The sequence below is a fragment of the Epinephelus lanceolatus genome, chromosome 24, assembly GCF_041903045.1.
Source record: "Epinephelus lanceolatus isolate andai-2023 chromosome 24, ASM4190304v1, whole genome shotgun sequence".
Taxonomy (NCBI): domain Eukaryota; kingdom Metazoa; phylum Chordata; class Actinopteri; order Perciformes; family Serranidae; genus Epinephelus; species Epinephelus lanceolatus.
The window spans coordinates 21,589,079-21,616,784 of NC_135757.1; the positions used below are offsets into that span (position 1 = coordinate 21,589,079).

At 40.3% G+C, this 27,706-nt stretch overlaps 2 protein-coding genes across 4 annotated transcripts in view; both read left to right on the plus strand.

Annotated features, from left to right (window-relative positions):
- Window positions 1-7,523, plus strand: part of LOC117250035 (nck-associated protein 5-like) — a 253,092-nt gene extending 245,569 nt beyond the window's left edge. For all 3 annotated transcript variants that reach the window (XM_033615986.2, XM_033615987.2, XM_078165588.1), the window contains one exon: window positions 4,859-7,523. In XM_033615986.2, coding sequence (XP_033471877.2) covers window positions 4,859-5,149 — 291 coding nt within the window. In that variant the 3' untranslated portion in view covers window positions 5,150-7,523. The remainder of the gene's footprint in view (window positions 1-4,858) is intronic.
- Window positions 7,524-11,617: 4,094 nt separating this feature from the next.
- On the plus strand, window positions 11,618-27,423 carry LOC117249722 (ly6/PLAUR domain-containing protein 1-like). The gene is made up of 4 exons (XM_078165687.1): window positions 11,618-11,923; window positions 16,769-16,903; window positions 22,496-22,763; window positions 26,016-27,423. Exons 1-3 carry the CDS (start codon window positions 11,875-11,877, stop codon window positions 22,735-22,737), a joined length of 426 nt encoding a protein of 141 aa, XP_078021813.1. The 5' UTR covers window positions 11,618-11,874; the 3' UTR covers window positions 22,738-22,763; window positions 26,016-27,423.
- The last annotated feature ends 283 nt before the right edge of the window (window positions 27,424-27,706 follow it).

Consider the following 27,706-nt stretch of genomic DNA (forward strand, 5'->3'; position numbering starts at 1 on the left):
AGATGTGGCTGCATTTCCTACCAGAATAATGGCATAAATAGTGGTTGTTTTTAACCAAGACATCAATACATTTTGTGCTGGGATGGTGTCAGGAAAAGTGGTTATTTTATTAAGACATAGCTGCATTTTCTGACAGGATAGAGGCAAGAAAAGCAACGTTTTTAGGGTCCGGACAGCTGAGCAGCCAGGACACTATTGTAATCCTAGGTATTCTTCTTCTTTCTTCTTGCAAGGAAATCATACTTCCCATGGATGAAAACTCACCAAATTTTGCACAAAGGTCCAGTGTCATGCCAGATATACTCAGCTGTAAACTCAAGCCAATAGTCCTGATGGTGGCGCTACAGCAAGCCTCTAAAGTTCAAAACTTTGAAAATTCATAACAAATCAACCATACGTGCTACAACTTCACAACTTTCATCAAACTGTAGCCCCAATACTGAAGAAACTTTTGTACATTTAAACCTATTAAAAATTTCAGTTCATCACTGTTTTTTTTTTTTTCAAAAACTGTAAAACTTCTTAAACCTATCTCCTCCCACAATTTTTGCTCAACTGACACCAAACTTGCTACAGAGCATCTTCAGACTGTCCTACACAAACTACGTTTCTCAGATTTTTAATTTATCAAAAATTGAGCCTACAGTGCATCAAAATGTTTGGCTATATACGGTGCTATAAACATATACATGCAAATTCTTGCTAAATAAATCTTCAATGTTCATGAAAAAAATGACAAAATTCTAGAGTCATGGTAGATGATGTGTGGCAAATTTCAGAATTTTATCTCAAAAACTGAATTTTTGACAGCATTTTGAATTTTGCTCTAATGTGAACAATTGGAGTCAATGTAAAAATGGCAATTTTAAACATCAGTTTTTCACTTATGGAGCAAATCAATCATTGTTACAAACAAATTACCAACATCTCCATGCTGTCTAGATGCAATATGTGTATTTTCAGATTTTTGTCTTAATAACTGAATTTTTTGCAGTGGTTTCAAATCTGCCTTTCCATGCATGGATGGCTGCTTTCCTACACAACAGTGAATGGCTTACTCAATTTGTGAAGCCACTTTTGAGTTGCTACTTGCCAATCAGCTCAGAGCGGTAGATGACCGTCTTAGGTTCCAGAGGTTGCGAGTTCAAGCCTCATCTGGTGCAGAATCCACATTGTAATGTAATCATCTTCCTGTGCTCCAGCTTATTGCTTAAAATTGCCTGAGCGTGACTGATCACTGTGCAGCATCTTCAAGTCTTTTTTCTGCTAGAAAATCTGCCTTCATGAAAATAAACCAAACTTATGGAGCAAATCATTGTTAACATATTACCAACATCTCCAGGGTGTCTAGATGCAATGGGTCCATGTCATTGGTTCGACAACCCATTGGTTCGACATCCCTTTAGTCTGACTGTCCGTGGTGCTGAACGGCTTGCGGTGGGCATATGGTGCGCCGCGACCGGCTTGAGGCAGAGCAGGCTCACAGCTTATGTGTTTGTCACTTTCTTTTTCATTTTAACCCACACCATGATCTTTTCCGGTTTTTGTGCCTAAACCTAACCAGACCTTAACCACAGGGCATCATGATGATTTCGGAACGGACTTCGGAACAATGAGTTTAATATGGTCGGAACAATGGGATGTCGAACCAATGGGCTGTCGAACCAATGGGCAGTTCCCGATGCAATATGTGTATTTTCAGAGTTCTGTCTTGATAAGTGAATTTTTTACAGTGGTTTGAAATCTGCTTGTCCATGCATGGATGGCTGCTAAACCTGCACGTCTGGCTTAGTCAATTTGTGAAGCTACACATGAAATGCCACTGACTAATTAGCTCAGTGAGATAGAAATTGATCCTTAGTCTCAGAGGTTGTGCGTTCAAGCCTCAGCTGATGCAAAAGGCAGATTGTGTTGCTAAATTCCTAAATGTCTTCCAATTCTTCTGCTTGTTGCTCAGAATTGCCTAAAAATGTCCGGACCCGACCCATCACTGCGCAGCAGCTATAATTATTTGCTTTTGTTATTTGTTTTTTACTGCCTTTTAAGCTAAAACATATGCTGTGTATTGACCCATGGGCTGGAATTGTGCCAAAAACAGTGGTTATTATTTACTGAGACATTGGTGGGACTGTGACTCCCAACCCAGGTTTTTTAAGTCAAAACATGATCTTTTCCTGACCATAACCAAATAGTTTTTGTGCTTAAACCTAACCAAACTTTAACCACAGTGTTAATGAAACATAAAGTCTCAACATAACCGCTACATAATAATGTTCAAATGTAACCTATTCATGCTTTGCATACATAAATCACACCTCATTTTAACAGGACTTTGCTTAAACCACAACAATTCCCACATTTTTTTTTTAAAGTATAATTATTTTCTTTTCCTCTGACAGAACCCTCAACAAAGTCGAATTCTACACACTTATTAGACATTTTGAGAAGGACACAATTTCCTTCCTCCTGCTCTTGTTGTACAGTACCAATAGTTCTCATACTTGGCCCTCTGGGCACAGAGTCCTGCTGGTTTCATTCCAGCTCCCCACTCACAGAATAGTTTGCACCTGAGTTGGCAGGTGAATGCAATTAACTAGCTGGTAGCAGGAGAAAGCAACAAGGCTTCAGGCCCATGAGGAACAGGACTGAGAACAACAATCAGTATTGTTTTTACTCTCTCCACCTATACAGGCCACCTAACATACAGCTGAATGCAAAAATCTTCATGCTGCCTTTGTGGAACTTGTCAGAACGCATTATGGAAAATGGAGGAAAGTGGCTGGTTAGGGAAAAATAGATTACACTGCAATTTCTAGAAACAACCAAGCCAGAGTGAGAAAACTGAATCCCAAGGTTGGATTTTTTTAATCGTTTTTACAAACCTTACTATTGTGTAACCACAAGGAAATGGCTGCAGCTTTTCTATGGTGCCCACTGACACTGTCAGCATGCCCTGGAAGAAGACATGAAAAGCTGTTTCACACCAAACATGGATTTTTGTCTCAGAAATTTGCACAGAAATTTATATGGAGTAGAAGGAAAAAATAGGAAGTGCTGCACTGGATCAAGAAATTAGGTGTTGGCAATGATTAAAAATCAGGTGCTTTTTAAAGATAGAGCGAGTAGCTGAATGAGAGAAAAAAAAGCAATGACTTATTTAATGTAGAAGTCCATGGTTTAGGTTGGAAGTCAAGAAAGCATTTTTTTGGCACTCTGATTTTAATTAAAAATCCTTTATACATTGGAGACCAATAGTCAGGTCAAGTTAAGTCTAAACACATTGGTCACCCATGTATTAAACCTACAGGAGACCTCATGCCACCTAACTGTAACTTCAAACAGAGACAACGGAGACTATTTATTTTTGTGATTTAGGAAGCCCAGGTGTGCCACATTGCTTAACAAGGTGCAGCACACCTGGCATGGAAGAGGTGCTTAAGAGCTCCTGTGCCAGCAGCAGAGAAGAGAGGCCTCCAGTGTGGGCACTGCTGGCCTTGCTACCTCTCTTGTCACCCTACTTGGACTTTCACAGCCGTAACTTTCATTCTTATCCCGCCACATCGATGACTTTGGAGTCAGACCGGGTTGGACCAAGTGTTGTAATTGACGAGTTGGAAGTGAGAAAGTTTTGTTTTCTGGGGATCCCCTGAAACTTCCTCAAGAACCCCTGAGGGTCCCCGGACCCCTGGTTGAGAGCAACTGTTCTATATTACATATGTTTATGTGTTCATGCTTCTTGTGTAGAGTCGTTCTGGGTTTAGGTCTGATGGGAGACACTCCTCGCAGCTAAACTCTTAACGGTCCAGGTTTGCAGTGTCCTCAGTGGTTTCCTGAAGCCTTCAGCTATTCCTCCATGTACTTACCCCTGCAAAAATACCTATGTAGATAACTGCTCTCCAAGGCGGGAACTGCAAAATGCAGCTACCAGGAGAATTTTGTTTACAGGCTCTGAGGAGGGATTGTGATGCTGATTGCTACAGTAACAAGTCCCTGAAGTGCCTTTTGAGACATACATTAGAGATCATGTGGAATAGTCAAACAGTTGGCACATCATAAACAACAACTATTTTTAGCTTTGTGTTTTCCATTCGTTTTTATCTGTAGATGGGGTCATTAGCAGCGATGTGGCATGGAGTCATATGACACAGAAGCATAAAGTACCAAAGAAGCAGATGGTTGCACTTTTTGTTGTTGAGTCTAATCGCTGCTGAGTTGCCTGAAGGCATGTGCCCTTGAAAGGCCAACAAGACAGGATCTGGTCTGGTGATAGGACCTGCAATAATAACATTCTTCACTTCTAATACCTTCTTAGCTGTCACGACTGCAAGCACATGTAGTCACTCTAATCATTAGGATGAAACTGCTCCCACTAATTGAAGCAGTGTTAACAGATAGCAGCTTTATACGCAACATTTCCCTTGAGTAACATATTCCAGACTACACTAATCTGTAGAGCAGACTGCCACAGGCTGTACAAAAGAAATAATACATCACACAACGCAGTTAATATAACAGGGAGAGTGGGTGAGCCCAGATGCCCAGAGATGCTTGCCTGCCAACACCCAAGACATACATTTGGTCCTTGAGCGTGATAAAAATCTCAATATAGATTGCTGTCATGCTCTCAAGCGGCGTCAGTCTTATTGCTTCGCAGCACAACACTGCAAACGAGATGAGTTACATGGTGTAATGTTAGACTCTGTGCATTGTGTGTCCGTCAAAGCAACAGACAGGATCCGTGTGGACTTACACAGGCAATTTGAGATATGCAACAATTTACAGTGCAGCATACATTTAACAATTATTTAAATTAATATGCTGAGCTCTTTATTGATCTATGGTTCTTTTTTCTCTGCAGAAAGAGATTCCCATGGAGAAGACACCTGTCAATGCAAACCCGCCTCTCGACTTCTCCCTGGAGTCCCTGAACAAGCTGAATCACAGCAGCTCCAGCAGCACCAGCCTCGGCAGCCGCAGAGGTGACTGCAACGCCGACACGGGGAAAAGCGGGGAGGACTGCTGCAAGGTGGACGAACCCTCCTCCTCCAGCTTCTCAAGCAAGCCCGGGGCGGATCCTGCGGGCTCCCTCAGCGACTCACTGTACGACAGCTTCTCCTCCTGCACCAGTCAGGGCTCCAGTGAGGTGTAGGGGGCAACGAGTAAGAAGGCAGGGCTGCAGAGTCTCCTCTGACATCTTGGACATGTCAAGTTTATGTCCACTTTTTCTCTCCTTGTCAAATTTTTAAGCATGAATTTTGCAAGTAAAAAAATACTTCCATCACCAGAAAAAAAAAATGTTGGCATTGTACGTTTTTGCAAACCATGGATATGATAAATTTGCACAGTGTTTTGCAGTGGATATGTTTCAGCAACACTGATTATCGTGTGGTTAGGTTTAGACATAAAAACCACTTGGTTGTGGTTAAAAAATAGATGATATTTTGGCTTAAAATACTTGGTTTGGGAGTCACAATCACAGCAGGACAAGCAGCAATGTCTCAGTAGAAAACAACCACTATTTTTGGTACAATCCCTGCCTAGTTTGGTGCCTAAAAAGCAGCTGAAAAAAACACTAGAAACACACCGACAGGTTGCTACAAAACACCCAGAGCTGGAGCCTATAGCTGCTGGAAACACGGCAGTGACTCGTTAAATCCCACCAGTTTTGTTGTTTGTTAGTCTTGATTAGTGGTCTGCATCGTGCCTAGGTGACTAGTCACCAACCCCTCCATCTCCAGATGACAAATTCAGCACATATATATTACGTCACATTAGAAACATTGATAAAATATCTCTAAAACGTTCAAATATAACATATTCATGGTTTGCGGAAAAATACAAGTTGGGGCGAGCTGGTGTGTTCTGGTGTTGGTCCAAAGCCTCTTTGGATCTGGTTTTGATCATGCTTTTCTTTCCCCTAAGTTTGGCAATGACGTGGTCTTGACTTTAGGTCTGCCACAACACACGGAGCCCTGCCCTCTCTACATACGACACAAAGCACTTAGTGGAGCTGGAGACACGAGGACAAGACCTCAACCCAAACACCAAACCAGGACTTTTAATAGTTTGACTCTGGGTGCGGTGGACTGGACAGCAATACCCAACGTTGTCTCATTGCAAATGTTTTTCTCCCCATGCTGGGGATCTTCTTATCATTGCACTGTAACAAATACTGTACAAAGTTTGTAAGGAGTGTAAAGTGAACGATTATTCAAGCAGCGATAAGCAGGGCGTCTTTTTGGGGCAACACTGGTTGGCGTACAACAAAATCGTTTGCATTCCTGTTTGCTAGGAAAGTAGATTTAAACCTAAGGTGTCATTTTATGTTTTGCTGCTAAGTACGTTGCCCGTTGAAGTTGCCCAAATATTGTGGAATCACAACCTGTAATAATCAACCTGCTTTATCTTCTCCTTTGAAGCAATACTTTTAAAACTAATAGGATTTAGCTTTTATTTCATTTCTGTTCATTTTAAATTGTGTTGTTTTGAGCAGTTATGCTGCCAAGAACGCCAAGAAAACAGAAATTGGTGCAAAAATGATCACCATTCAGCTAACAATGTTTTTTTTTAGCAGCAGTGATGTCAACTATTGTGTTTCCATGTGGTACATTAACCAATACGAATATTTTTCAGTGTCTGACCGGTACACATTTACAACAAATTATCAGGTTTTTTGGCTTGAACGCACCCAGTGTCATTGTTGGTAGCTCAGGGAACATACTGGACTAATGTAGATTGTAAAATTTTGACAAATACAAACAGCAATCTTATGCTTTTTTTGTTGTTGTTTTTCAGTTCCTGATGCAAACTCCAGAATCCAAACAGCTTAGTTTATCTCATGTAGCGTAGTGTATACCTGAACTCTCCAAACCTCAGTTTTCCTTTCATAGTTGTATATTATGTTGTATATAAAAATAAGTTAATATCAGAATGGGCATTGCTGATTGATATATGCAAATAAGTAAAAAAAAGATGTAAATTGTTTGCCAATCATTCAACCAAGGTTTTAAGTTTTGAAAATCTTTTTTTCTTATGGAATTCTTTAGGGGTTCTTCTTTAAAGCGAAATCTTTATTTTGATCGATAAGACTAAAATATTTTATCACTTTATTTTAAAGACATATTTGAGCTTTTAGGTGAGCCAAATTTCTCTCTGGAATTTGACCAGCTGGTGCTAATCAACAGAGCCGACTGTGTGTTTCAATTTTTCTATGAAACTGTTAATATTGTATGAAGAGAGTCTGAAGTGTGTATTTTTCTAGGTGTCCAGTATTTATACCCACATTTTGTACTGTCAGACTGTAGTGTGATTGTCATGCTTCACCTCTCTCCTTAAATGTTCCTTTGTAAAGAGAAATGGTTACCAGCAGTGTTACTTTGGTAATTATTATTAATGTTATTGTTATTATTATTATTATTATCATTACTGTGTGCAATTTTGTCTGTTACACCAGACTTTAATGCTATATTTTATGTAACTATTTCCTAAATAAATATGAGAAACTATTTCCTATTTCAAACTGAGATGCAAGGCATGTTGAGTGTTTGTATTTCTATTTGTGCGTCACCAGGTGATTCATTCATTCTTTCAACTCGGAAATAAAAGGTTTGGAGGAAACCCGAAATCTTTCACCCCAGGGGCATCGCGTGTAATCACCGCTTCCCACTCACAATCTGTCAGCAGGAGCTGGAGCTGCAGAGCCGGCGACAGTTTGCTCTGAGACTGCGCTCCGCTTCGTGCGGAGGGATTTATAACCATTAGTCCCTTGATGGGTAATTACGTGCATATAAATAAATGCAATTAGTTTATGCACGCGCTGATGATTTCTCTTTCTGGCTGCCTCTCCACGCAGTAATAGGCTCAATGTGTACTGATCACTTTCAAACAGCAACAGAATCAAATTAGTGTATAAATATTGTGATTTGGTGTGTATATTCGATGTTCGAGGATGATGTAAGCAGAAAATAAAATTTCCTACAGGTAAAATAGTCAACAATGATAGCACAGTTTAGATGTGCACTAATCTATTATGTAAGGAAACACCCAAAGGAGCTGGCTGCAGAGGAGTTGATATAATGTCATAAAAAGGACACTAAAGCAGGGGCCTAGATACAGACAGTGTGGAGTTTGGGGTTCCCACCTCAGAATTAAGCTCATTTTTAAACCTTTACTGCAATAATTGTGCTGTCATCTGCTATATATGTCCTTGAAAAGACTAACCTATCTCCCTCATCAACACACTCCCACTCCAACCTTGTCACATATCAGCATTTGGTCATGGACCTTCCACATCCAGATACGGCATGAAAGGTACCCTGGGTGAGTTGGTTGTTGACGTGCCTGTTACATGCATTTTCCTCTTTCAAAATACACTTCCTTTTTTACAGGAAATTTTCCATTTACATACAGTTTCTTTCAAAATAAACACACTACGTCGGTACAACACGATTTCACGTTTTTTTTCCTCCAACAACAAACTCACATGGTTGTGTTTAGGCAACAAAAACAAGAGGTTAGTTTAGGAAAAATTTGGCTTTATTCACACGAACACCACTCTCACGGGTGAAAGTCAGCTGCCTTAACTTTCAGTCTTGTTCTGCCGCATTTTATATATATATATATATATATATATATATATATATATATATATAAATATCACATGATGTCATACTACTGAGCTCACTTTGCCACTGCTGCTGTCTTCTAGGTATCTTACCTCATGTCACTCTGTGTTTTTTCATTATTGTCTCTTTGCTTCTCCTGCCATGCCATTATATGGGTCATGTGATGGCCTCTGATTGGTTCCTGCCACTACAGAGGTGGGGCCATACCTTTGTTGTATGTTTTGAAAGACCTGCAGTGGTCGAAACATGTTGGCTCTTTTAATGATTTGGCCACTATAATAAAGTTTTTTTTTATTATTATTTCCTTCCTTGTTTTTCCACAGGTTTTCTATATTTTTCCGAGTGCTTGGATTGCCCTCCTATCAATCACTTTGCCACTTCTGTATAAACTGATTTTTTAGCCTCTTTTCTGTTTTCACTCTTGCCATTCATGCTTGTTAATTTAGTCCGTTCCCATTCCGAAGTCATCAGACACTTACACCAAAAGCCATCTGTCGCAGCGGTATGATATGCCACAGGATGCCGTCACTTTGAAACAATGTAATATAAGGACATGGAAAGGGGTAAGAGTGGTGGTGGATGCAGAGACTGCTTATACATAGTGCCCAGCGTTACGCCCCTGGCCATTTTACCCTAACATGTCACTGGGGTAAAGTTGGGGTTCTTTATGTGTTTGAAGGACCAAAGTTTTTAAAATATTTTACTTGACAACATAAAAATACAGCAGATACACATACGTATGTTACAGCTGTATGTATTCTGTGCTGCTGTTTCTTTTCCCTCCATTGTAGGTCTGCCCAGGTGTGCCGCATTACTTAACAAGGTGCATTGCACCGGGCATGGAGGAGGTGCTTAAGAGCTCCTGTGCCAGCAGCAGAGGAGAGAGGCTCTGGTGTGGGGACTGCTGGCCCTGCTGCCTCTCACCGAGGGATTTTTGTTGTCTTGTTTGCTTATTTTACTTGTGGTTTTGAGTGTTTTAAAGGTGTCTCATGTGATTATTTTGGGTCAGTGGTGGAGTTTTGCTCATCCCATAGGGCCGCCCAAAGGTGGGGCGTAACAAAACAAGTTCTAAAAGTAATACTTAAGGTAGTCTTCAGAATTTTAGGTGTCTTTTGGAGGGATAATCTATCAAAAAGTGTCTCAAATCACCTGACTTCACACTTTGGAAACACCCAAAGGAGTAGATGTTAAAATGTCATAAAAAGGACACTAAAGTCAGTCCAGTGACCATCACTGCAGTATTACAGAAATGTATACATGTAGGAGTCATGAAACTGAAAATACATGGACACAGCACCAAAAATCAATAGTTAGAAATACCAAAAAGCCAAGTCATTCATAGGCTGCAAGTCCCAAAATATTACTATAATGCTCTTTTGTCACCACATGATGACTTAAAGTATTATCATTGGTAAGAGCCAAAGTACCCAATACTCTTTTGTTTGTTTGTTTGTTTTTAAATCCAATGAGCTCATCCAACAAACAAATCATTATGCACAGAAACTTTACACACTGATTCCAATGTGTTTTATGTCTTGGGCATTGCGAAAATTTGCAATACCTGACAAAATTAAAAGAAATAATTCCTCGTTTGCCTATCTACCTATCTGGCTGTCACCACACCCTCCCTGTCTTGCATTTGGTGCTGCAACTGCATGACAGGGCGGCGCTGTTCTCCTTCTCTTGTCTCGACATTCTGTGTGCAGTCCACATCCTCCTCCTCTTCATCATCATCCACCTGAATATAACTATCTGACCTGTTGAAAGTGAGCTGTCTGATTCATGGAATGATTCTATGCACCCTGTTCCTCTGTTTTGTTTTGTTGTGTCTGTGTCCCACCGCCACATTGTCTTCACTGATTCTTGGTCAAACGTCTCTAAAGGCTTCTGTTCCAAACATGACTGACACAACATGAGGTATTTATTTTTAGATGTGCAAAAATTTCAGACAAAAAAAACAGACTCAGTGTGCAAAGGCCTTAAATGCTATGAGTCTTTTACAGTCTGACAAACCCAATTAGTTCAGTACAACCAACATGATTTGCTTTGACCTTGAAAAGCTTAATTAAGTTGAACCAACTTAATATTTATCTTAAAGTTGTGGTGGAGTGTAGTGGTCACGTCAATTAATTTAAGATATTCAGATTTATTTATTTAATTTCATCCTACTCAAAAAATGTCAAAGATGTTTTGGATTTTGACCAACTTCTTTAAAAAACGTGTTAACTGATTAAAACACTTTAATGCAGGGGTGTCAAACTCATTTTAGTTCATGGGCCACTTACAGCCCTATTTGATCTCAGACGGGCCAGACTAATAAAACCATAGGAGCAATTTCAACAGTATGTCTCAGTTTGTCTACAATCAGTCTGCTTCTCACTTACATGTGCATTTATCCATACATTTCCTGATTCTTTTGAGCTGAGGCTGCTGATTGATAATATTCATATTAATATTTTATTTATTTATTTTGGGTTAGGGTTAGGGTGTAGGTTTAGTTTCAACATTGTGAGGGACACACACGAAATGGCGATTTGGGGGTCCCCTTCTACCACAAAATTTTGAACCTCAAACACTTAATTTCCTGCATTCCAGTGAATTTTTATGCAGCAGTCGGTGCCTTTTCTGCGCCAATTTATGATGTAAATGTTTTTAATTTTGTTAAACTAAATGTCCTCTGCAAATGCACATGCTCTATTGAGGGGGACGTGTCCCCTGCGTCCCCACTGAAATCTACACCTCTGGTAAACCATTGTGGAATTATGGATCATTTTTAAGGTTGTTCTTTTGCATATATATGGTATTAGAATAGAGGTCTCCTGTTAATATTTATATAAAATCATTCAACTTCTCCAGCAGCTGCATCGCAGAAATATCATCTAAATGTCATAAAACTACAAAATGCCAAATATCTGAACTCACTGCCCATTTAAGTCCTATCATCTCTCTGTCATCAACACATGAAGACAAACTGCCTGAGATATGAAAATACCAACCGCGAACCCCCGTCACGTGGTGCGCTTTATGATTTCTGCGCTCCGGGTTTGTCTCCAGTTGCGCTGGAGAAGAGACGCTTCACACTTTGCGGAGCTTCTTCTTTTTTTCTGCCTCTGCCTTTTTTCAGCCGAGCTGAGCCGAGAGGATGAGCGTATCTGGGCTTCTTCCTCAGCAGCACTTGGTCCTCCATGCCTCCGTCTGAACAAGTTCGTTTCGGTCTGATGTTTCCCTTCCGACCGTCATTTGGGAGAGAATGCGTCTTCTCGTTTTTGCGACTTTATTTGGAGTCCTTCTCGACGCAGGTAGGTACGAGTTGGAGAGACTGCGGGGACGTTTCTGTCAGTGTGTGAGGGGACAGTGTGGAACGGATGAGTTCAGCTTGTATGCATCAAAAACAAGTGCTTATATTGTGACATGCTAATATATACTTTACAATAAAGGATAAATACCAATATCATATATTTTAAATCATTTAATCCAGCGATATGCTCTTCCAAAATTACTTAATTGTGATGCTATTCAATTTAGAAAACAGAATTGCCTTTGGGTAATTTCATCAACATGCGTAAAATCTGTGCGTAAAATCGGACTTCCACATCTGCATTTACTGGCTGGTTTTATACTTTTGGGAAAACTTACAGAACATGGATGGATAAGGGGTGTGATCAACAATCATGTTGCGTTTTTTGGCGCTGGTTTTGCGCGCTCAGGGAGCAGCGCTTTGCTGGACTCCTCTGCGCTTTTTTGACACAGAGGGAAAAGCTAGAAGCAGATTTGAACCTGTGATCATCCGTCACCCATGAGCTGCTTGTTTCTGTTCCTCTGGTGGAGAGCTGAGTGCTGTGAATGAGGGTTTTTCTTCTTGCCAAAGCAAGTATTGGCAAATAATGTGAGGATGCTGCCTTTTTGTGCCATTTTGCTCTTTTTGGAGTGCAGTTTCCAGAGCTGTTCCTCCACTGGTGTCTGATTTTTGTTATATTATGTTGTTGTTTTCTTGAGCCTAAAGTAATAATGAGATTTAGATTAGAGGATATTGGTTTTGCACCCTCTAAATACAAGTGCAAATCTTCTATATCCTCTGTTTTCTGTTTTTGGAGAAAACAAATTTAGAGCAATTTTCCTGAAACTGATAAGCTGTGTTTGGGTGCTAAATCCATGCCCTAGATATTCCCCCCCAAAAAATAGGTTTCACAGTTTCCTTCCAGGTGATGGATGGAGCTTTCAGGCATTTGCTTGGTTTAGAGTAATTAAGCTGAGGCTGTGATGTTATATGTGGACCTTTATCTGATGCGTTTGATGCCGCTGTCGGAGCTGAGATTAATGTTTGCTGCCGTTTTAATAATTACATCGCTAATATGTCAGCGAGGGACGGATAGCCTGTGTGGGATATTTAGGAAAGAAAGGGCAGGCATCAAAGTTTTTGATTGAGTGCCTCAGGTATCTTTAAGAAATGCTAATTGAACCTGGCAGGTATAAAGAACAACCCAGTGTGCCAATTATCAGTGACGGATGTAATTACATGCCAAAAGTACTTTTTATTCTCTGTGAAAAAATGAAATGGATAGACTTCAACATTACCTCTGATGCAATGAGCTGCCAGTGAAATATGCTGTGCATTTTACAGAGGGGTGCTGCAAAAAATGATCTTAACACTACAGACAGGTCACACTTTCCCCAGTTTAGGTCCAGTGGTTTGATTTCTGCATGCCTTTTCTCCAGGATGAAGATGGATGATGAAGTTTTCAGTTATAAGAAAAGCCCATCCAGGCAGCTTTAAAAGCATCAGATGAAATTTGCAAAAGCTGCAAGAAACGGCTGTATATTATCTTTACGAGAAGACACTCAGACACTCACACTTTTACTACCTCCGGGGATGGCAATCTCTACTCCGGCAGAGTGCATCAAGTCTCTCTTACTGCTGGTTTGTATTGTAAATGGAGCTTTATCACCTATAAAAATCCAGGGGTTTAAAAAGGGAATTTAAAAGGACCACTCTGTGCTCTCCTGATGTGTTTTTTCTTCTTCCTTTACAGCTTTTTCTCACTTCAGTGTGCGAATGTATAACCTTGCTGTTGACACTCATGAGACAGCCGATAAAAACACAGAGGATTCGAATAGGCGAAGGACTGCTTATGTGCTTTGTAAAGTCACAGCACCTCGGCGCTGCCCTTCTGAGAGCAAGCGTAATGTCACAGCACTGTGCGGAAGATAGAGAAGATGACATTGCACTCTCGCTGGGGGCCATTAGTCTTGTTTGGAGTTGTGACACAGTCAAAGGGGCTCGCACAAAGCAAAATCCAAAAAAAGACTCCGCTGCTTGACTCCAAAGAAGTAAAAAAATAAAGCACAGGTTGGATTCACTAACGGTGTGGGATGAGGATATTGTGGATGGGTGTCAATGACACATTCTGCTCGCAGGGAAGCACAAAAATAAAAACAGGAAATTAGTGCAGAAGTGAGCAAATATGTAGATAGAAGCTGGAGTAATGGATGATGATATATATTCAGTTCAACCCCCACGTTCTCCACTGCAAATAAAATATGTTTAAACATGCTTCTCAATGAGGAAATAGACACATTTTTTTTGCTTTAACTTACCATTACAACATTAATGTTGATTATACAATATGATGGCTTTAAAATATTAACACCATCAGCGTTTAGCAGCCCAGTTGCCAGAAGGAAAATGTTACTATGGTTCCTTTCTGCAAACCACAGATACATTACTATTACATGTTTCATATGTAGTATAAGTGACGCAGTATGTGAGCTGACTTTGTAATTGGAAAGCGGAGGGGATGTTGGCTGGCGTGACACCACGGCAAAACACCTGCCAGGCTTCAGACCACTGCTTGAGACCAACAAACAACCAAACTGGTTGTTTTTTATGGGATTTTTCGCTATTTTTCCACCGCAGATAGTGCCAGAAAAAGCAATTGTTTGTTATCAAGACATTGCTGCATTCCCTGCTGGAGTTGTGTCACCAAACTTGAACATGATCTCAAACCCACAGTCTTTTCCTAACCATGACCAACTGTTTTTTGTGCATAAACCTAACCACATGCTGTTGAAATGTAAAGAAACATAAGTTTCAATGTATCTACTACATAATAACATACTCATGTAACATAAGAGGTTTGCAGAAATGTATAATGCCAACATTTTCTCTGCCGATTAGTCTCGTTTTAACACTGTAATTGTGTCTGCCACTAGGTACGATCTCCTAGGAAAATTAAGGCTCAATTTACAGCACAACGGAAGTGAGTCAACCACTGCACAATCAAAACAGGAAGGGGCAATGTGTTTACGTCTCAACTCGTCAACTACAGTTGCTATGTCAGTAAACCTGCACGTCAAAATATGATGACCTAGGTAGCCTCCTGCATCGGTTTTGGACGCTCAGAGATGTCAGTTGACACTTGTAACATACATTGTGTCTTTTCAAAATATACTTCCGTTTTTATACACTGCAAATTATTGCCAGGACTGTAACTGTAACTGTAATATTTCACAATAAGTTAGATTTTTATCACTTTGACTGTGATATTTAACCAATTTCAGAGCTTTATTGTGAAATTCATGTGGGTAAATACAGTTTAAATGTGAGATTACAGTGAAATACAGTAATTCCGTGGAAGCATTTGGTAAATCACAGTAATCAAATGTCCATAAATTCAGTAATTTACAGAAACATACTGTTATAAAGTAATGTTATAGGCTTTAACTGTGAGATTACAGTTAAATGTAGTAATTTTACAGGAGCATACTGCTAAATCACAATAATATGCAGGCCTATAACGACTGTGAGATCACAGTATACAGCTGTCATTTCACAACAATTTACTGTAAAAACGACAGTAATTTACTGTAAGTGTACAGTCAAATATTACAGTGTAGGAAATTTACAGTTTCGGCTTGTTACATGCATCTCTTTCAAAGTAGAATTATAGTGTGCATAAAATACTTTATTTATTTATTTCTTTAAGTTTAAGCTAAAAAAAACAAAAAAAAAACAAAACGTGGTTAGGTTCAGAAAAATCATCATGGCTTCGCTTAAAGAAATACAGTTACTAGCGTCATGTAATGTCACATGACATACCTCATAGCATGCTACACATACTAGCATTCCTATTAAAAAATAACTCAACTTGACTTTTGGTCTCACACGAGAAACAAACAGCAGGCTCCCAGGTGAAAGTCCGAAGTTTCTTTGCAGTTACTATCCCCAAAGGCAGGAATGGCGGACAATGGAACAACCGACTTGGCTATGGATAACAAAATGAAGTGTGTCTGGTGTTGTTGGTAGTATTAGTTTATGCACACATTATGCAAAAAAAACATATAAATGCTAAAGTGGGACCTATTGGCAGCAACATTTATCTTTAAATAGGATTAAGTAAACACAGTATTTGCAGAGTACCCCCAAACCCTCTTAAGCTGACCTCATTGTGTTGACTTTGATTCTTTTGTTGTTCATTAATTTTGTTTAACTTGTCATCTAATACAACTGCAAAATGTTACTTGTTTTCTGACCACAGAATCGTGTTTTTTTGGGGGGGACAGTAAATGAATGTTTCATGATTGATATATTATCTGAAGCCTAACTTTTTAACAAGTAATATTCATAGTGGTTTAAATAAACAGTTCAAGTTTCCTCATCTTTGCTGAGCAACAGTTTTGTGTGAAAGGAATTAAAGGCCTGTCCCAAATATAGAAATATTTCAATTATTTCAGCAAATTACAGCCCAGGCTATTAATTCAAGTTTTACAGTATTTTGCCTGCCTAAATGGTCCATTTCACCTGTCTCTGAACATATTGTTTTGTCACTATTTATTGGCAAAAATGGCAAGAAATGTTTTAGAATTTTATTTAGGAACTTCAATTTTTATTTCATTATTGTGTCTTGTTTCTTATAGAAAAAAAAGGTCATTTCTAGGGGGCCCCAGAGTCAAGGGGGCCATAGGCAACTGCTAATGGGTAGGTCTGGCTCTGGTGCTAAGCTACGCTTGTTTAAGTCTGGACAAGAAAGCAAATAAGAGTATAGTTTAAACTATTCCTTTAACCAAAATGTTACTGTGCCTTTGCTTGAGAACTCTAGCACTAATGCTTGAATACTTCGCACTCTTGTTCGTGCTGCATGCTGCAGGAGATGCCCTTCAGATCCAGTGCTACCAGTGTGAGGAGATGAAGCACAATGACTGCTCCACGCCGGAGTACATTGTCAACTGCACCGTCAACGTCCAGGACATGTGCCAGAAAGAGGTGCTGGTCAAACCTGATGGTAAGGGACAGTTGCTGTAAATCTGTGTGCTCAGAGCTGGATATTTTCTATTATAAAATAATTTGGAAGCATAATGAATTCTTGGGGGTGGAAGGCTCTCTTCATTTCCCTTTATGTGATCCAGGCAGAGTCGGTTAAGATTGATGGGTGACGATGTAAAAGCGCAGGCTGGGTCAGCCAAATGTATCCAAGTAGAAAGTAAAAGTTCCTATTTATCTGCAGAAGAAAGGTGACCGTCTGGAAACCGGAGACGGAGCTGCGCACAGCACTCAGAAGCTGTGTGACCTCTGAAGTTTTATTTCTTTGCCATTCAGATGAGGGTGTAGGAAACATTATTAGTTGCTAAGCACTTGCAATTTTGTTGATGTACAAAAGAGCAGGCAATTAAGATAAATTCTGATGTCTCAGCCCGTATGAGATGAGACGCAGTCATAAACAAGGTTGTCTGGAAATCAGCAGGTCGGAAAAATATCACTTATAAGAAAGATTTTTTTCGTTGTACCGTGACATTTATTTCAAGCCATGCAAGTGCAGCCTACACAAACAGCAAATTAAATCAGCTGTGATGTCTGCACCTGTTGGCATTTAGAAATGACAGAAAATACTCCTCATCAAGGATACCCGACTATCCCTTTTTCCTCCCTCTAAACAACTTTAAATCCCCATGTGTATGACTTACTGACCCAGCAGAAGAGGCTGAGCGGGTCACAACAAATCTCCTGTGGTTTTCAGTGTAATAGACATTGTTATCTGTTATTTTGTTCCTTTGCTCAGTCCCAAAGATGGAGACAGAAGCATTGACTGATCTGTGGATAAACTCGCTGTGTTACAGAATGCACACAGCAGACAAAGCAGTGTGACACATCAGTTTTTTTTGTCTCTGTGACGCATTATAAACCAACACAACCACATGTAAGGCCCTTCATTGTTTTTTATTTCCATTCTCACTTTTATATGAGGCATCTCGGTGATGTTGTGTCACTCCAAACCCTGGCAAACACCATCTCACTGGGCCACTTTATTCGGCTCATTCGTCAAAGAGGAGAGACTTTCCTTCAGCTACCTCTGACATGACATTAGATTAGTTTTGCTCTGCGTTACAGAAAATAAAATGGTTCAGACTGTAGGGTGTGAACTGAATCGTTTTGGGAATTTGGAGGGTGTCCTTTTTTTAGCCTCTTCTAAACCAGAAACACAAAAGCAAGTGAATTTATGGAACTGTGTCTTTCTCTGGTTGTGTCTAAATGGTAACCCCGGAACGAGATTTCATGTTTCAAGTGATCATTTTAATCCAAACCATTATCTTTCCCAAACCGTAACCAAGTAGTTTTTGTGCCTAACAGAGTTGGGTTTGTTAGAGTACTTTGATTAGTTTTTGCAGTAACGAGTAACCTAACGCGTTAGTTTGCTGTTTGAGTAATCAAATACTTAAGTACATTTTCAAACAAGACATCAGTTACTTCCATTACTTTTAGAACGCTGGTCCTTCAGCTCTGAAACAGCAACGGCTGTCGTTTGGTTCTAATAACGGAGATAACGTTAAACCTATCAGTCTGAAAGAAGCCACGGTGCTTGTGGCTTGCTACGAGGTCGGAGAAATGCTGCCGTTGTCTACGGTGGAGTCTAAATAGGTGGAGTAGGACTCGCTGACAGACATATTTCAGACTCAGGACTTGCATTATGCCTGGTACATGCTACACGCTGGTACTCACCAATTATCCCCGGTCCCCCTTCACGGCGTGTGTGATGTCATCGGGTTATTCTTGTCCTATTTTTATTCCTTTCACTATTATTTGAGTCACTGTGTGTGTTCATGTGCCAGCCGACATGTTATTGTAGTCACCTAAAAGCGTCAGATGGCAGGAGCTACATTTGAAGCGCCATAAGTAAACTATCAAGCTACTGTATCTTCCACAGGAAGTTCTGACAAATGTTTCAGAATAAAAGCCTATTTAGAAAATGGAGGGATTCTCTAGCCGAGGTTATAAGGGGCTTTTAATTTGAAACAAGTGTTGAGTTTTCAAATGACGGTGCGATATGTTAACTTTACAAAGACAACACAGCAGATAAAAAGTAAATATATAAACACACAGAGGGATTAATAAATAACGGAGCGTCTATAATGTAGTTTGTTTCAAATGAAGCTGGGAGCCTCTGCAGTTGTGGTGAGTAAAAGCCCTGCCGCTATTTGTTAATGTTATTGCTTTATGTCCGACCGTGAGGATGTACCATTGTTTGCTAGCTTGATGCTAATGACAGTAAGGTTAACTCAGCGGGTTGACAAAGTGCCTCTGCTGTTTCACACCATCATTTCCCCCTTTTACTCTGTGTGGTAACATCCCCAGAGGAAATATTAAAAACGCTGGGGTGTTGTTGTCATACAGTTGTCTACGGCAGCAGATCGTTCCGTGTTTCTACTGGTCAAAGTGACGGCTGAGATGGGAGAATTGGATCTCAGTGAAGGGCAAGTGGTCCATAACTTTAACTTTGGAGACAAAAAAATGTAGGCTTAGTGCCCTGTGGTCCATTGCCCAATAGGAAATGTAGAATACTCAAAAGTACTTTAAAAGTGCTTGAGTTACTTTTCTCAGGGAGTAACGTCAGAAGTACTTTGAAGTAATTGAGTTACTTTACTCAGGGAGTAATGCAGTGAAGTAACTGGTTACTTTTTAAAAAAGTAACACAGTAATGTACTTTGATTACTTTTAAAGTAACCCTTACCCAACACTGGTGCCTAAATATATACAGACCTTCACCACGGTGCTGTCACACCATAAAACAGCAAGACAAGAATATTTTGAAGCAGCTCGCAGGACTTTTGCAGTTCTAGTGTTACCATCTACGTAGCCACGACTATCTGACATAAGCTTTAGTTATTAGCATGTTTGGCTAATAAGCTTACTAACTACAGTTGTAATCAAGTTAGTGCTATGTCCATCCAACAGCCCAAAACCCCCATTAGTTTGACATTGGACTGAAAGCAAAAACAAACCTATTGCTCCAAAGTCCAGTTTCTCCAAAGTGTTTTTACTGACCTTTTACTAACCCTGGCATTTCTCAGTGGTGCTTCTCAGACGTACAAGCCTCAGAACCCGAGTGTTTTTCACTGACCTGTCCCTGCTCTTCCAGTGACTTTTGTGCCACCAAACGTGGGTGTATTGGTCCAAAACATTATCTTTTCATAACTATAAGCAAATGTTTTTTGAGCCTAACCGAACCACACATTCACCAGTGTTGCTAACAAATATAACATAGCTTAGAGAAACGTACAGTGCTTACTTTTTTCTTCTTCTGGCAATTGGTTTGTCCAACTGCAGGTAGTGTGTATTTTTGGAGAAACCAACCCAGTCTCACTCTGAATTCGTTGAAATATGGCACTTGGTCAGTGACTTTCAGCATCAGACACTGACAAAAAAAGCCATCCTTTCACGTCGGTATGATAGCGGCATCAAGAGGAAATGTGGTGGGACACCAAGCGGAAGTCCAAGTAGGGTTGGCAGGAAGGATGGTGGATGGGTCCAAAAACCACAGACTTTCACCCGGGAGGCCCGTGTTCACCTCCTGTAAGATTGCAAAGCCAAACCCTATTCTTTTGTTCCCCTAACTCAACCACCTGTGTGTGTTGGCAAAATGTAACCACATGTGTTTGTTGTTGAAGGAAAAATAAAACAAGTCAATTCGCAGTGTATGGTTGTACTGGCATAGTCTGTTTATTTTCAAAGAAGCTGTATGCAAACTGTAATTTCCTGTGAAAACTGAAGTGTATTGTGAAAATATACAATGCACGTAACAGGCAGAACTTGACACGGCGTCCCAGAATGTCAACAATCAATGCACCCAGGGTAACCTGCACGTCATATCTGGACGTGCAAAGTCCATGACCAAGCGTCGATATGTGATAAGGTCGGAGTGAGAATGTGTTAGAGAAACAGGACTTCAGAGCAAATGCTGCTGAGAAAACGCTGCAAAGGATTGGTAAACATGCCCGCAACCAGCCGTTGGAGATATTGGCTTTTGGTCCAATGGGACACTTTGTTTTCCAGTGGAAATGTATGGGAAAAAGTCTTTTTTCGCCCAGTAGTGTCACAGACTCTGCTGTTGGGCCAACACTTTCTTACTGCGACCTCGTCACATATCGACGTCTGGTCATGGATTTTCCACGTTGAGATACGATGTACTAGATACCCTGGGTGCGTTGGTTGTGGACGTTCTGGGACGCCATGTCAACTTCAGCCTGTTACATGCATTGTCTGTTTTCAAAATACACTTTAGTTTTGAAGGGAAATATACAGTTTAAATACAGTCTCTTTAGAAATAAACCCACTACGTCAGTGCCACACCACAAATTGACATTTTTTTCCTTCAACAATAAACAGACGTGGTTACTTTCCTTCCTGGGGGCCTGGCGTACACCAGCAACCCCAGTTAGCATTTTATTTGCCAAACACATTGTTTAGGTCTCATTGTCTTGTAAAGCAACACATTTTGTGGAAATAAGAACATATGAAGCTTTTTTTAACATATTCATGGAACTAATGTTAGCTTAATTAGCAAAATCACTTGTTTCAGCGTAGAAAATAGAAGCCTGGTTATTGCAGGCAGAGGTTGTTTCATTATAAATGGCCACAGATTAGATGTTTTTTAAAGCATCTAAAACTTCCAGCAAGGCCAAGTAAATGTACATTTAAGCAATTAAAGCATTCTGAAGAAAGAATACGGCTTAAAGTCAAGTAGGCAGGGTGACTACTTTATGTGTTGTGGAAGATACCAGACTTCATAGTTGTTGTAATTGAAGTTTGCAGGTTCAATTGCTGCAACAGTAGCTTTGTATGATGCCCTTAGTCATTGAACTTGCAACACTTCAGATGTTAATTTAATGCTTTGCCTTGTCAAATACAGCAGCTGAGTGCTTAAGCTTTTTGTAGAAACATTTGTACACCAAACACAAAGAGTGGCATAGAGGATGCATGCTCAGTTGTACATCTTTCTCCTCCTTCATCAATAAAAAAGCACTCCCAGATAATGGAACACTCTGCCTAGAGATTAAATGTATCTGAATTTGATTTAATCAAATATGTTTCTTGTCCTGTACAGTGAAATTTAATTTGCAGAAAATACAAGATAAACAACACAATAAGAACGCCACATAAATGATAAAATGTGGACTATAACATGCCATAGAATCACATAACAAATAACACCAATATATACCAGATGGAGAAACGTCACTTGATAAGGGAGCCGGTGGCTCTGGAGTGCAATAAAAAAGTTACAGCACTACAGAATATGAGTTTTTCTTCTTCATACAAGCATACAAATTGTTGTAACATATACCACGCTGACAAACATCAGTTAATAAGAGCAGACAGGAAGTCAATAGCTCCATAGCCCTGTAGTGCAATAAAATGCTGCAGCATTGCAAGACTCTTATACATTATATCTTCAATCTAAGCAATCTAATTACAGCAGGGGGAAATGAATCACTGTTCCTTTCTGTCTGTTGTTATATTTTGCAACATGAATGACTTGCCCATAACTGTACTTTCTCAGTCTGGACACTCAAAATGTCTCTGTTTGATTGTGTTTTTGCAGGAATACATTATCGGAAGTCCTGTGCCTCCTCCGGGGCTTGCCTCATCGCCTCCTCCGGCTACCAACAGTTCTGCACTGGCAGGCTGAACTCAGTCTGCATCTCCTGCTGCAACACCCCGCTCTGCAACGGGCCCAGGAGGAAGCGTCCCGTCCCTTCTGCGGCGGCGACGTCCGGCAACCAGCTGCTTCTCCTCTTCCTAAACTCCTTTCTGCTGCTGCTGACGCTCCTCCCTGTGACGTAGACTGAGGATCCCATCTCGTCTCCACTGTACAGTTTGTTTTCCTAACTCCAAACCCACAGAAAAGAAAAGACACCTCACCTTGTTGCTACTGTGTTCTTTTTCATTTAGGTTCACACTTCCCAGTTAGAATTAAATTAAGACTTGAAAACACAAGGCAGAATCTTGGCATGTGGTCCTGCAAGGTTAGAGAGTTTGGCAGCAGAAGGGAGAGAGTCAGATCTAATCAGGTTGTCCTTGCAACTTCAGCTAAACAGGATTAACTTGTTTGCACTTTTTTGCTGTTCCGTTGTGACCTATACAGAAATAAATAGCTGTGAATAAACATCAGTTCAGACCACAGTTAAAGAAAAGTTTGACACATTGGGAAACACACTTAAAGGGACAGTTCCAAGTGGCCGATATCGGCCATAGAGATTTCTGCCTTCTCTTCAATGTAATGGAACTAGATGGCACTCGGTCGTGGCTTGTGGTGCTCAAAGTGCCAAAAAAAAAAAAAATACATTTGAAAAACTCTACAGCAAAGTCTATTTCTAGAAATCATGACCCGGTTACCAAAGATAATCCACAGACCTTGTTGTGATCAGTTTCATGTAGGAAATATTTTCTGTCTACCCAACTACAAAGGCTTGTGCTCGTGACAGTATGAGGTATGAGATGTAAACATTAGCTTTCTTTACAAAGCCTGTTCAAGGCACGAATGTCACACCATTATTCCACCTCCTCATTCCTTATAAAAGGTACATTTGCGGAATGGGTAGTTGCCTTTAAGCTGGCAGAGGAGGTAGTAACAGCACTGAATGAACCTCTGTGTGAAAGGGACTGTGGGGTGGGAATGTGATGTGCATGCGACCCACCCTTGGGAGATTTAAAAAGTGTCACGACTGAACAAAAGGACCTGAACCCAAATGCACAACTCGGGACTCAAAGTTCAAAATCAAAGTTTTATTAAATAAAAACACAAAATGAAAATCACTCTTGACAGAGGAAAAACCTACACTTAATCTAAGAACAAAAATGATCTAGAAAATAAACGCTATATCTTAAGAAACTAAAACTCACTGACTAAAGCTAGACTAAGAGAAAACAAACAGAAAATCACTCTACTGAGGCTGTACTACTACTAGGAAAAAGCAAACAGAAATCAAACTTGAACAAAGTATCAAAACAACAAGACCTGACAATGGCAATGGCAAATGGCATGGACACGACGCTGGTTCTCTGACACAAAGGACAAGACGGACTGGCACAGGACAAAGGGAGACGCAGACAATATATACACACAAGGTAAGGGCACAGGTGGAAACAGTCAGGGGCGAGACAATCAGACCAGCGGGAAAACACACAGGGGAAGGAGCAAGTTGCCTGAAACGAGAGGAGAGTTAGCATCACGAGACAACAGACACAAGACAAAAACTGATTAAATTAACTTGACAACGTGGGGCGTCGGTGGCTTAGTGGTAGAGCAGGCACCCCATGTACAAGGCTGTTGCCGCAGCGGCCTGGGTTCGAGCCCAGCCTGTGGCCCCTTGCTGCATGTCATCCCCTCTCTCTCTCCCCCCTTCACACTTAACTGTCCTGTCCATCAAAGGCAAAAAATGCCCCATAAAATATCTTTAAAAAAAAAAAAAAATAATAACTTAACAACGTTTCTTGGACATGACAGTACCCCCAAGGAGGACCTTGCGAGCAGCTGCCCAGATGTGGTGGCAACACTGGACCATGGCATGGGCGGATGGGACGATGACCTCTTTCTCTGTCTCTGGAAACAAGGGAGGCTGGTAGCCAAAGACGCACTGGAAGGGAGTCAGCCCAGTGGCCGCTGTGGGAAGGGAGTTGTGGGCATATTCCACCCAAGTCAGGTGATTGCTCCAGGATGATGGGTTCTGTGATACCAGGCAACGGAGACGCGTCTCCAGTTCCTGGTTGAGGCGCTCAGTCTGTCGAGGCAGACAGTCAGACCAGTGGGAAAACACACAGGGGAAGGAGCAAGTTGCCTGAAACGAGAGGAGAGTTAGCTTCCAAAATAAAACAGGAAATCACGAGACAACATAGACACAAGACAAAACTGATTAAATTTACAGCGTTTGTGGAAGTCCAAGCCAGGTGATTCTTTATCTTTTCTTAATCATAAACAAGTAGTTTTGTTGCATAAACATAACTGCCGGCCCCCTCTGCATCAAGATGCAATGCAAAAGGCTGCCCTGGTGTCTCTTTAGAAATGCCAGGGGCTGCTCAAGCTGCAAAATATTTCAAGAGGGGATGAATTCACATTGCAAGCTGAGTGCCATCTAGTTCCATAATATTGGATAGAGGGCAGGCATCTCTACGACCAATAGATCCAGCACTCGGCAGCTCACACCAAAACAATCTAAACTGATTAATAGCACTACAGGTAAGAGGGAAAATTTTTTTTTGATTTGGGGGTGAGCTGTCTCTTAAATTGCTTTCTGGTGGAGAATTAGATGAGCTATGGTCTGTAACTGCTTAGCTTAGCACAAAGACTGGGAACAGCTAGCCTAACTTCATCTGAAGGCAACAGAATCCCAACTTAACATGTTATATCATTATACAAATTAAAAAATAATACTAAATGCAACAATATTGCATGTTTACAGGCAGTTTAGTGTCAGGCTATTTCTTGGCTGGGTACAGGCAACTAGTGAGGGGTCCATGTCATTGGTTCGACAGCCCATTGGTTCGACATCCCATTAGTCCGACTGTCTGCAGTGCTGAACGGCTCACGGCAGGCGTATGGTGCGCCGCGACCGGCTTGAGGCGGAGCAGGCTCACGGCTTATGTGTTTGCCACTTTCTTTTTCATTTTAACCCACACCATGATCTTTTCCTGACCCTAACCAAGTGGTTTTTGTGCCTAAACCTAACCAGACCTTAACCACAGGGCATCATGATGATTTCGGAACGGACTTCGGAACAATGAGTTTAATATGGTCGGAACAATGGGATGTCGAACCAATGGGCTGTCGAACTAATGGGCAGTTCCCTTAGTGAGACCTCCAGGAAGTGAATGGTCCTCGCCAAAAATATATTTGTAACCCCTATAAGTGGTGAACTTTTTATATAGATAACTAAATTAGGTAAAATATGTTCATTAATGAGCCAGGAGGTGGATTTTTATCCTCAGACAGAGCCAGACTGGTACCTTCTAGCTTTATGCTAATAAGCTAAGCTAACTGGCTGCTGTCAAACTATTACTTTAAGGGAAATCTACAGCATGCAATGATAATTCATGCACATTTTTATGCATACTTTTTGTCACAGGTTCACCTTGGAGCCTGTACCTGCAATCACTGTGGTGATACACTGAAGGAGCAGATTTGGACACCACACTGGCTTTGTATCCTCTCAGTGTCGAGTCAAACTGTTAATCTGATCAATATAAAACCGTAACCACTGAGAATGACACTGGAAAAGTGGAGAAGTGGAAGTATATCGAGCTTTCTGAATCATTTATCGCTTCTTGTTGCCGGTGGAGGACCATCCAGTCTGCAATCGAGGCATCTCTCAGTTTCTTTGCTTTTTGTGAAGTGTGGAGTGTTTTGTGAGGAAAGTTATTTTCTGGTTATTACATGCTGTAAGAGGTGCTGGTAGAAGTTATTGTCAGAAAATTATATCTTTGAGCTTTTATTTTGTGAGCTTTTGTTGATTTTTGGTTTCAAACAGCACTGTTTGTTTCTTTCATTGTTGATGCTGTTGCTGTTGTCGCTCAGAATACACAGATTTTCACATTTTGAATTGATTATAACAGAACTGACATCAGTCTTCATATGTGACGATGAAGAAGGCACTTTGATTCAGGCAAATATGAATTTGAAGGGTTCTGACGGTATCTTGCATCATATTAATTATCATATATATGCATATTTTCCACTGCCAAATAATATTGATTGACATTTTACGACTTAAAAAATGAAGGATGCTGAAATGGTTTTTGGAGAGACTATTTATGTTATTGCTTATCCATCCTCGCTCATAAGATTTAAAGCAAAAATGTCACAAAAGGAGGCACCTGGTACAATGGGTTATACATTATATAGACATAGTGCAGTATAAGATCAAGCTAAAAGCACAAATACATTCTCACTAGAGAAATGCTTCAGGGTGATATCACACTAATTTCCCTTTAAGTTAATATCCCTCAAAAAATCAAATCATAGCTCATATTGCATGTAGCCAATGCTGTAGACCAAATACTGTGTGAATACCAATGAGAATTAATTTGGCTTACATACTGTATGGATCTTATTTCCATGTCCAGATGGGCATTTTGTCAAAACTGATATATATTTCCCTCCAAATTATTTATTTGTTTTTATTTTACTGCTGTCATTTTATTGCCTTTTTTCTGCAGTGTACAGTATATTATATTTATATGTAGTGAATGTGCTGTTGTCAAGAACAATGCAGACATTCTCCAACTGTATTTTAATGCCACACATGATGACAGTGTTAATGGTCTAAAGCAAAAGCCAAGAAAGAATGTTGTATATTATATTATAAGATGTATTTCAGAGCATCGCTTGACTGTTCTGGAGACAAGATACATAGATTTCAGACAGTGATGGATCATCTGATTAATGTTCATGGCAGTTTTTTGACTGGTCTTCTGTGAAGAGTAACACTGTATTCTGCTGATATGTGATGTAAATAAATGTTGCAGAAAAATGGACTGTCAAGTCACAAAAGCTCGTACGTCATGAGTTACACTGTAGTTTTGGAGGTGTAGAGGTTTTCAGCAAATAACAATATCATTTAGTCCTGTTTAAAGGCAGTTGTTGATGTTCTGAGAAGTATACATTCATTAATTATTATTCAGTAGTTATTGGAAACTTTATTCTTATGCTTTCCTGTAGGGAATTATCACATTTTTGTTCTTGTTCTTGTGCACAGCCCATACACCAGAAGAAAATGTTGGCATTTTACATGTCGGCAAACCACAAATATGGTTTATT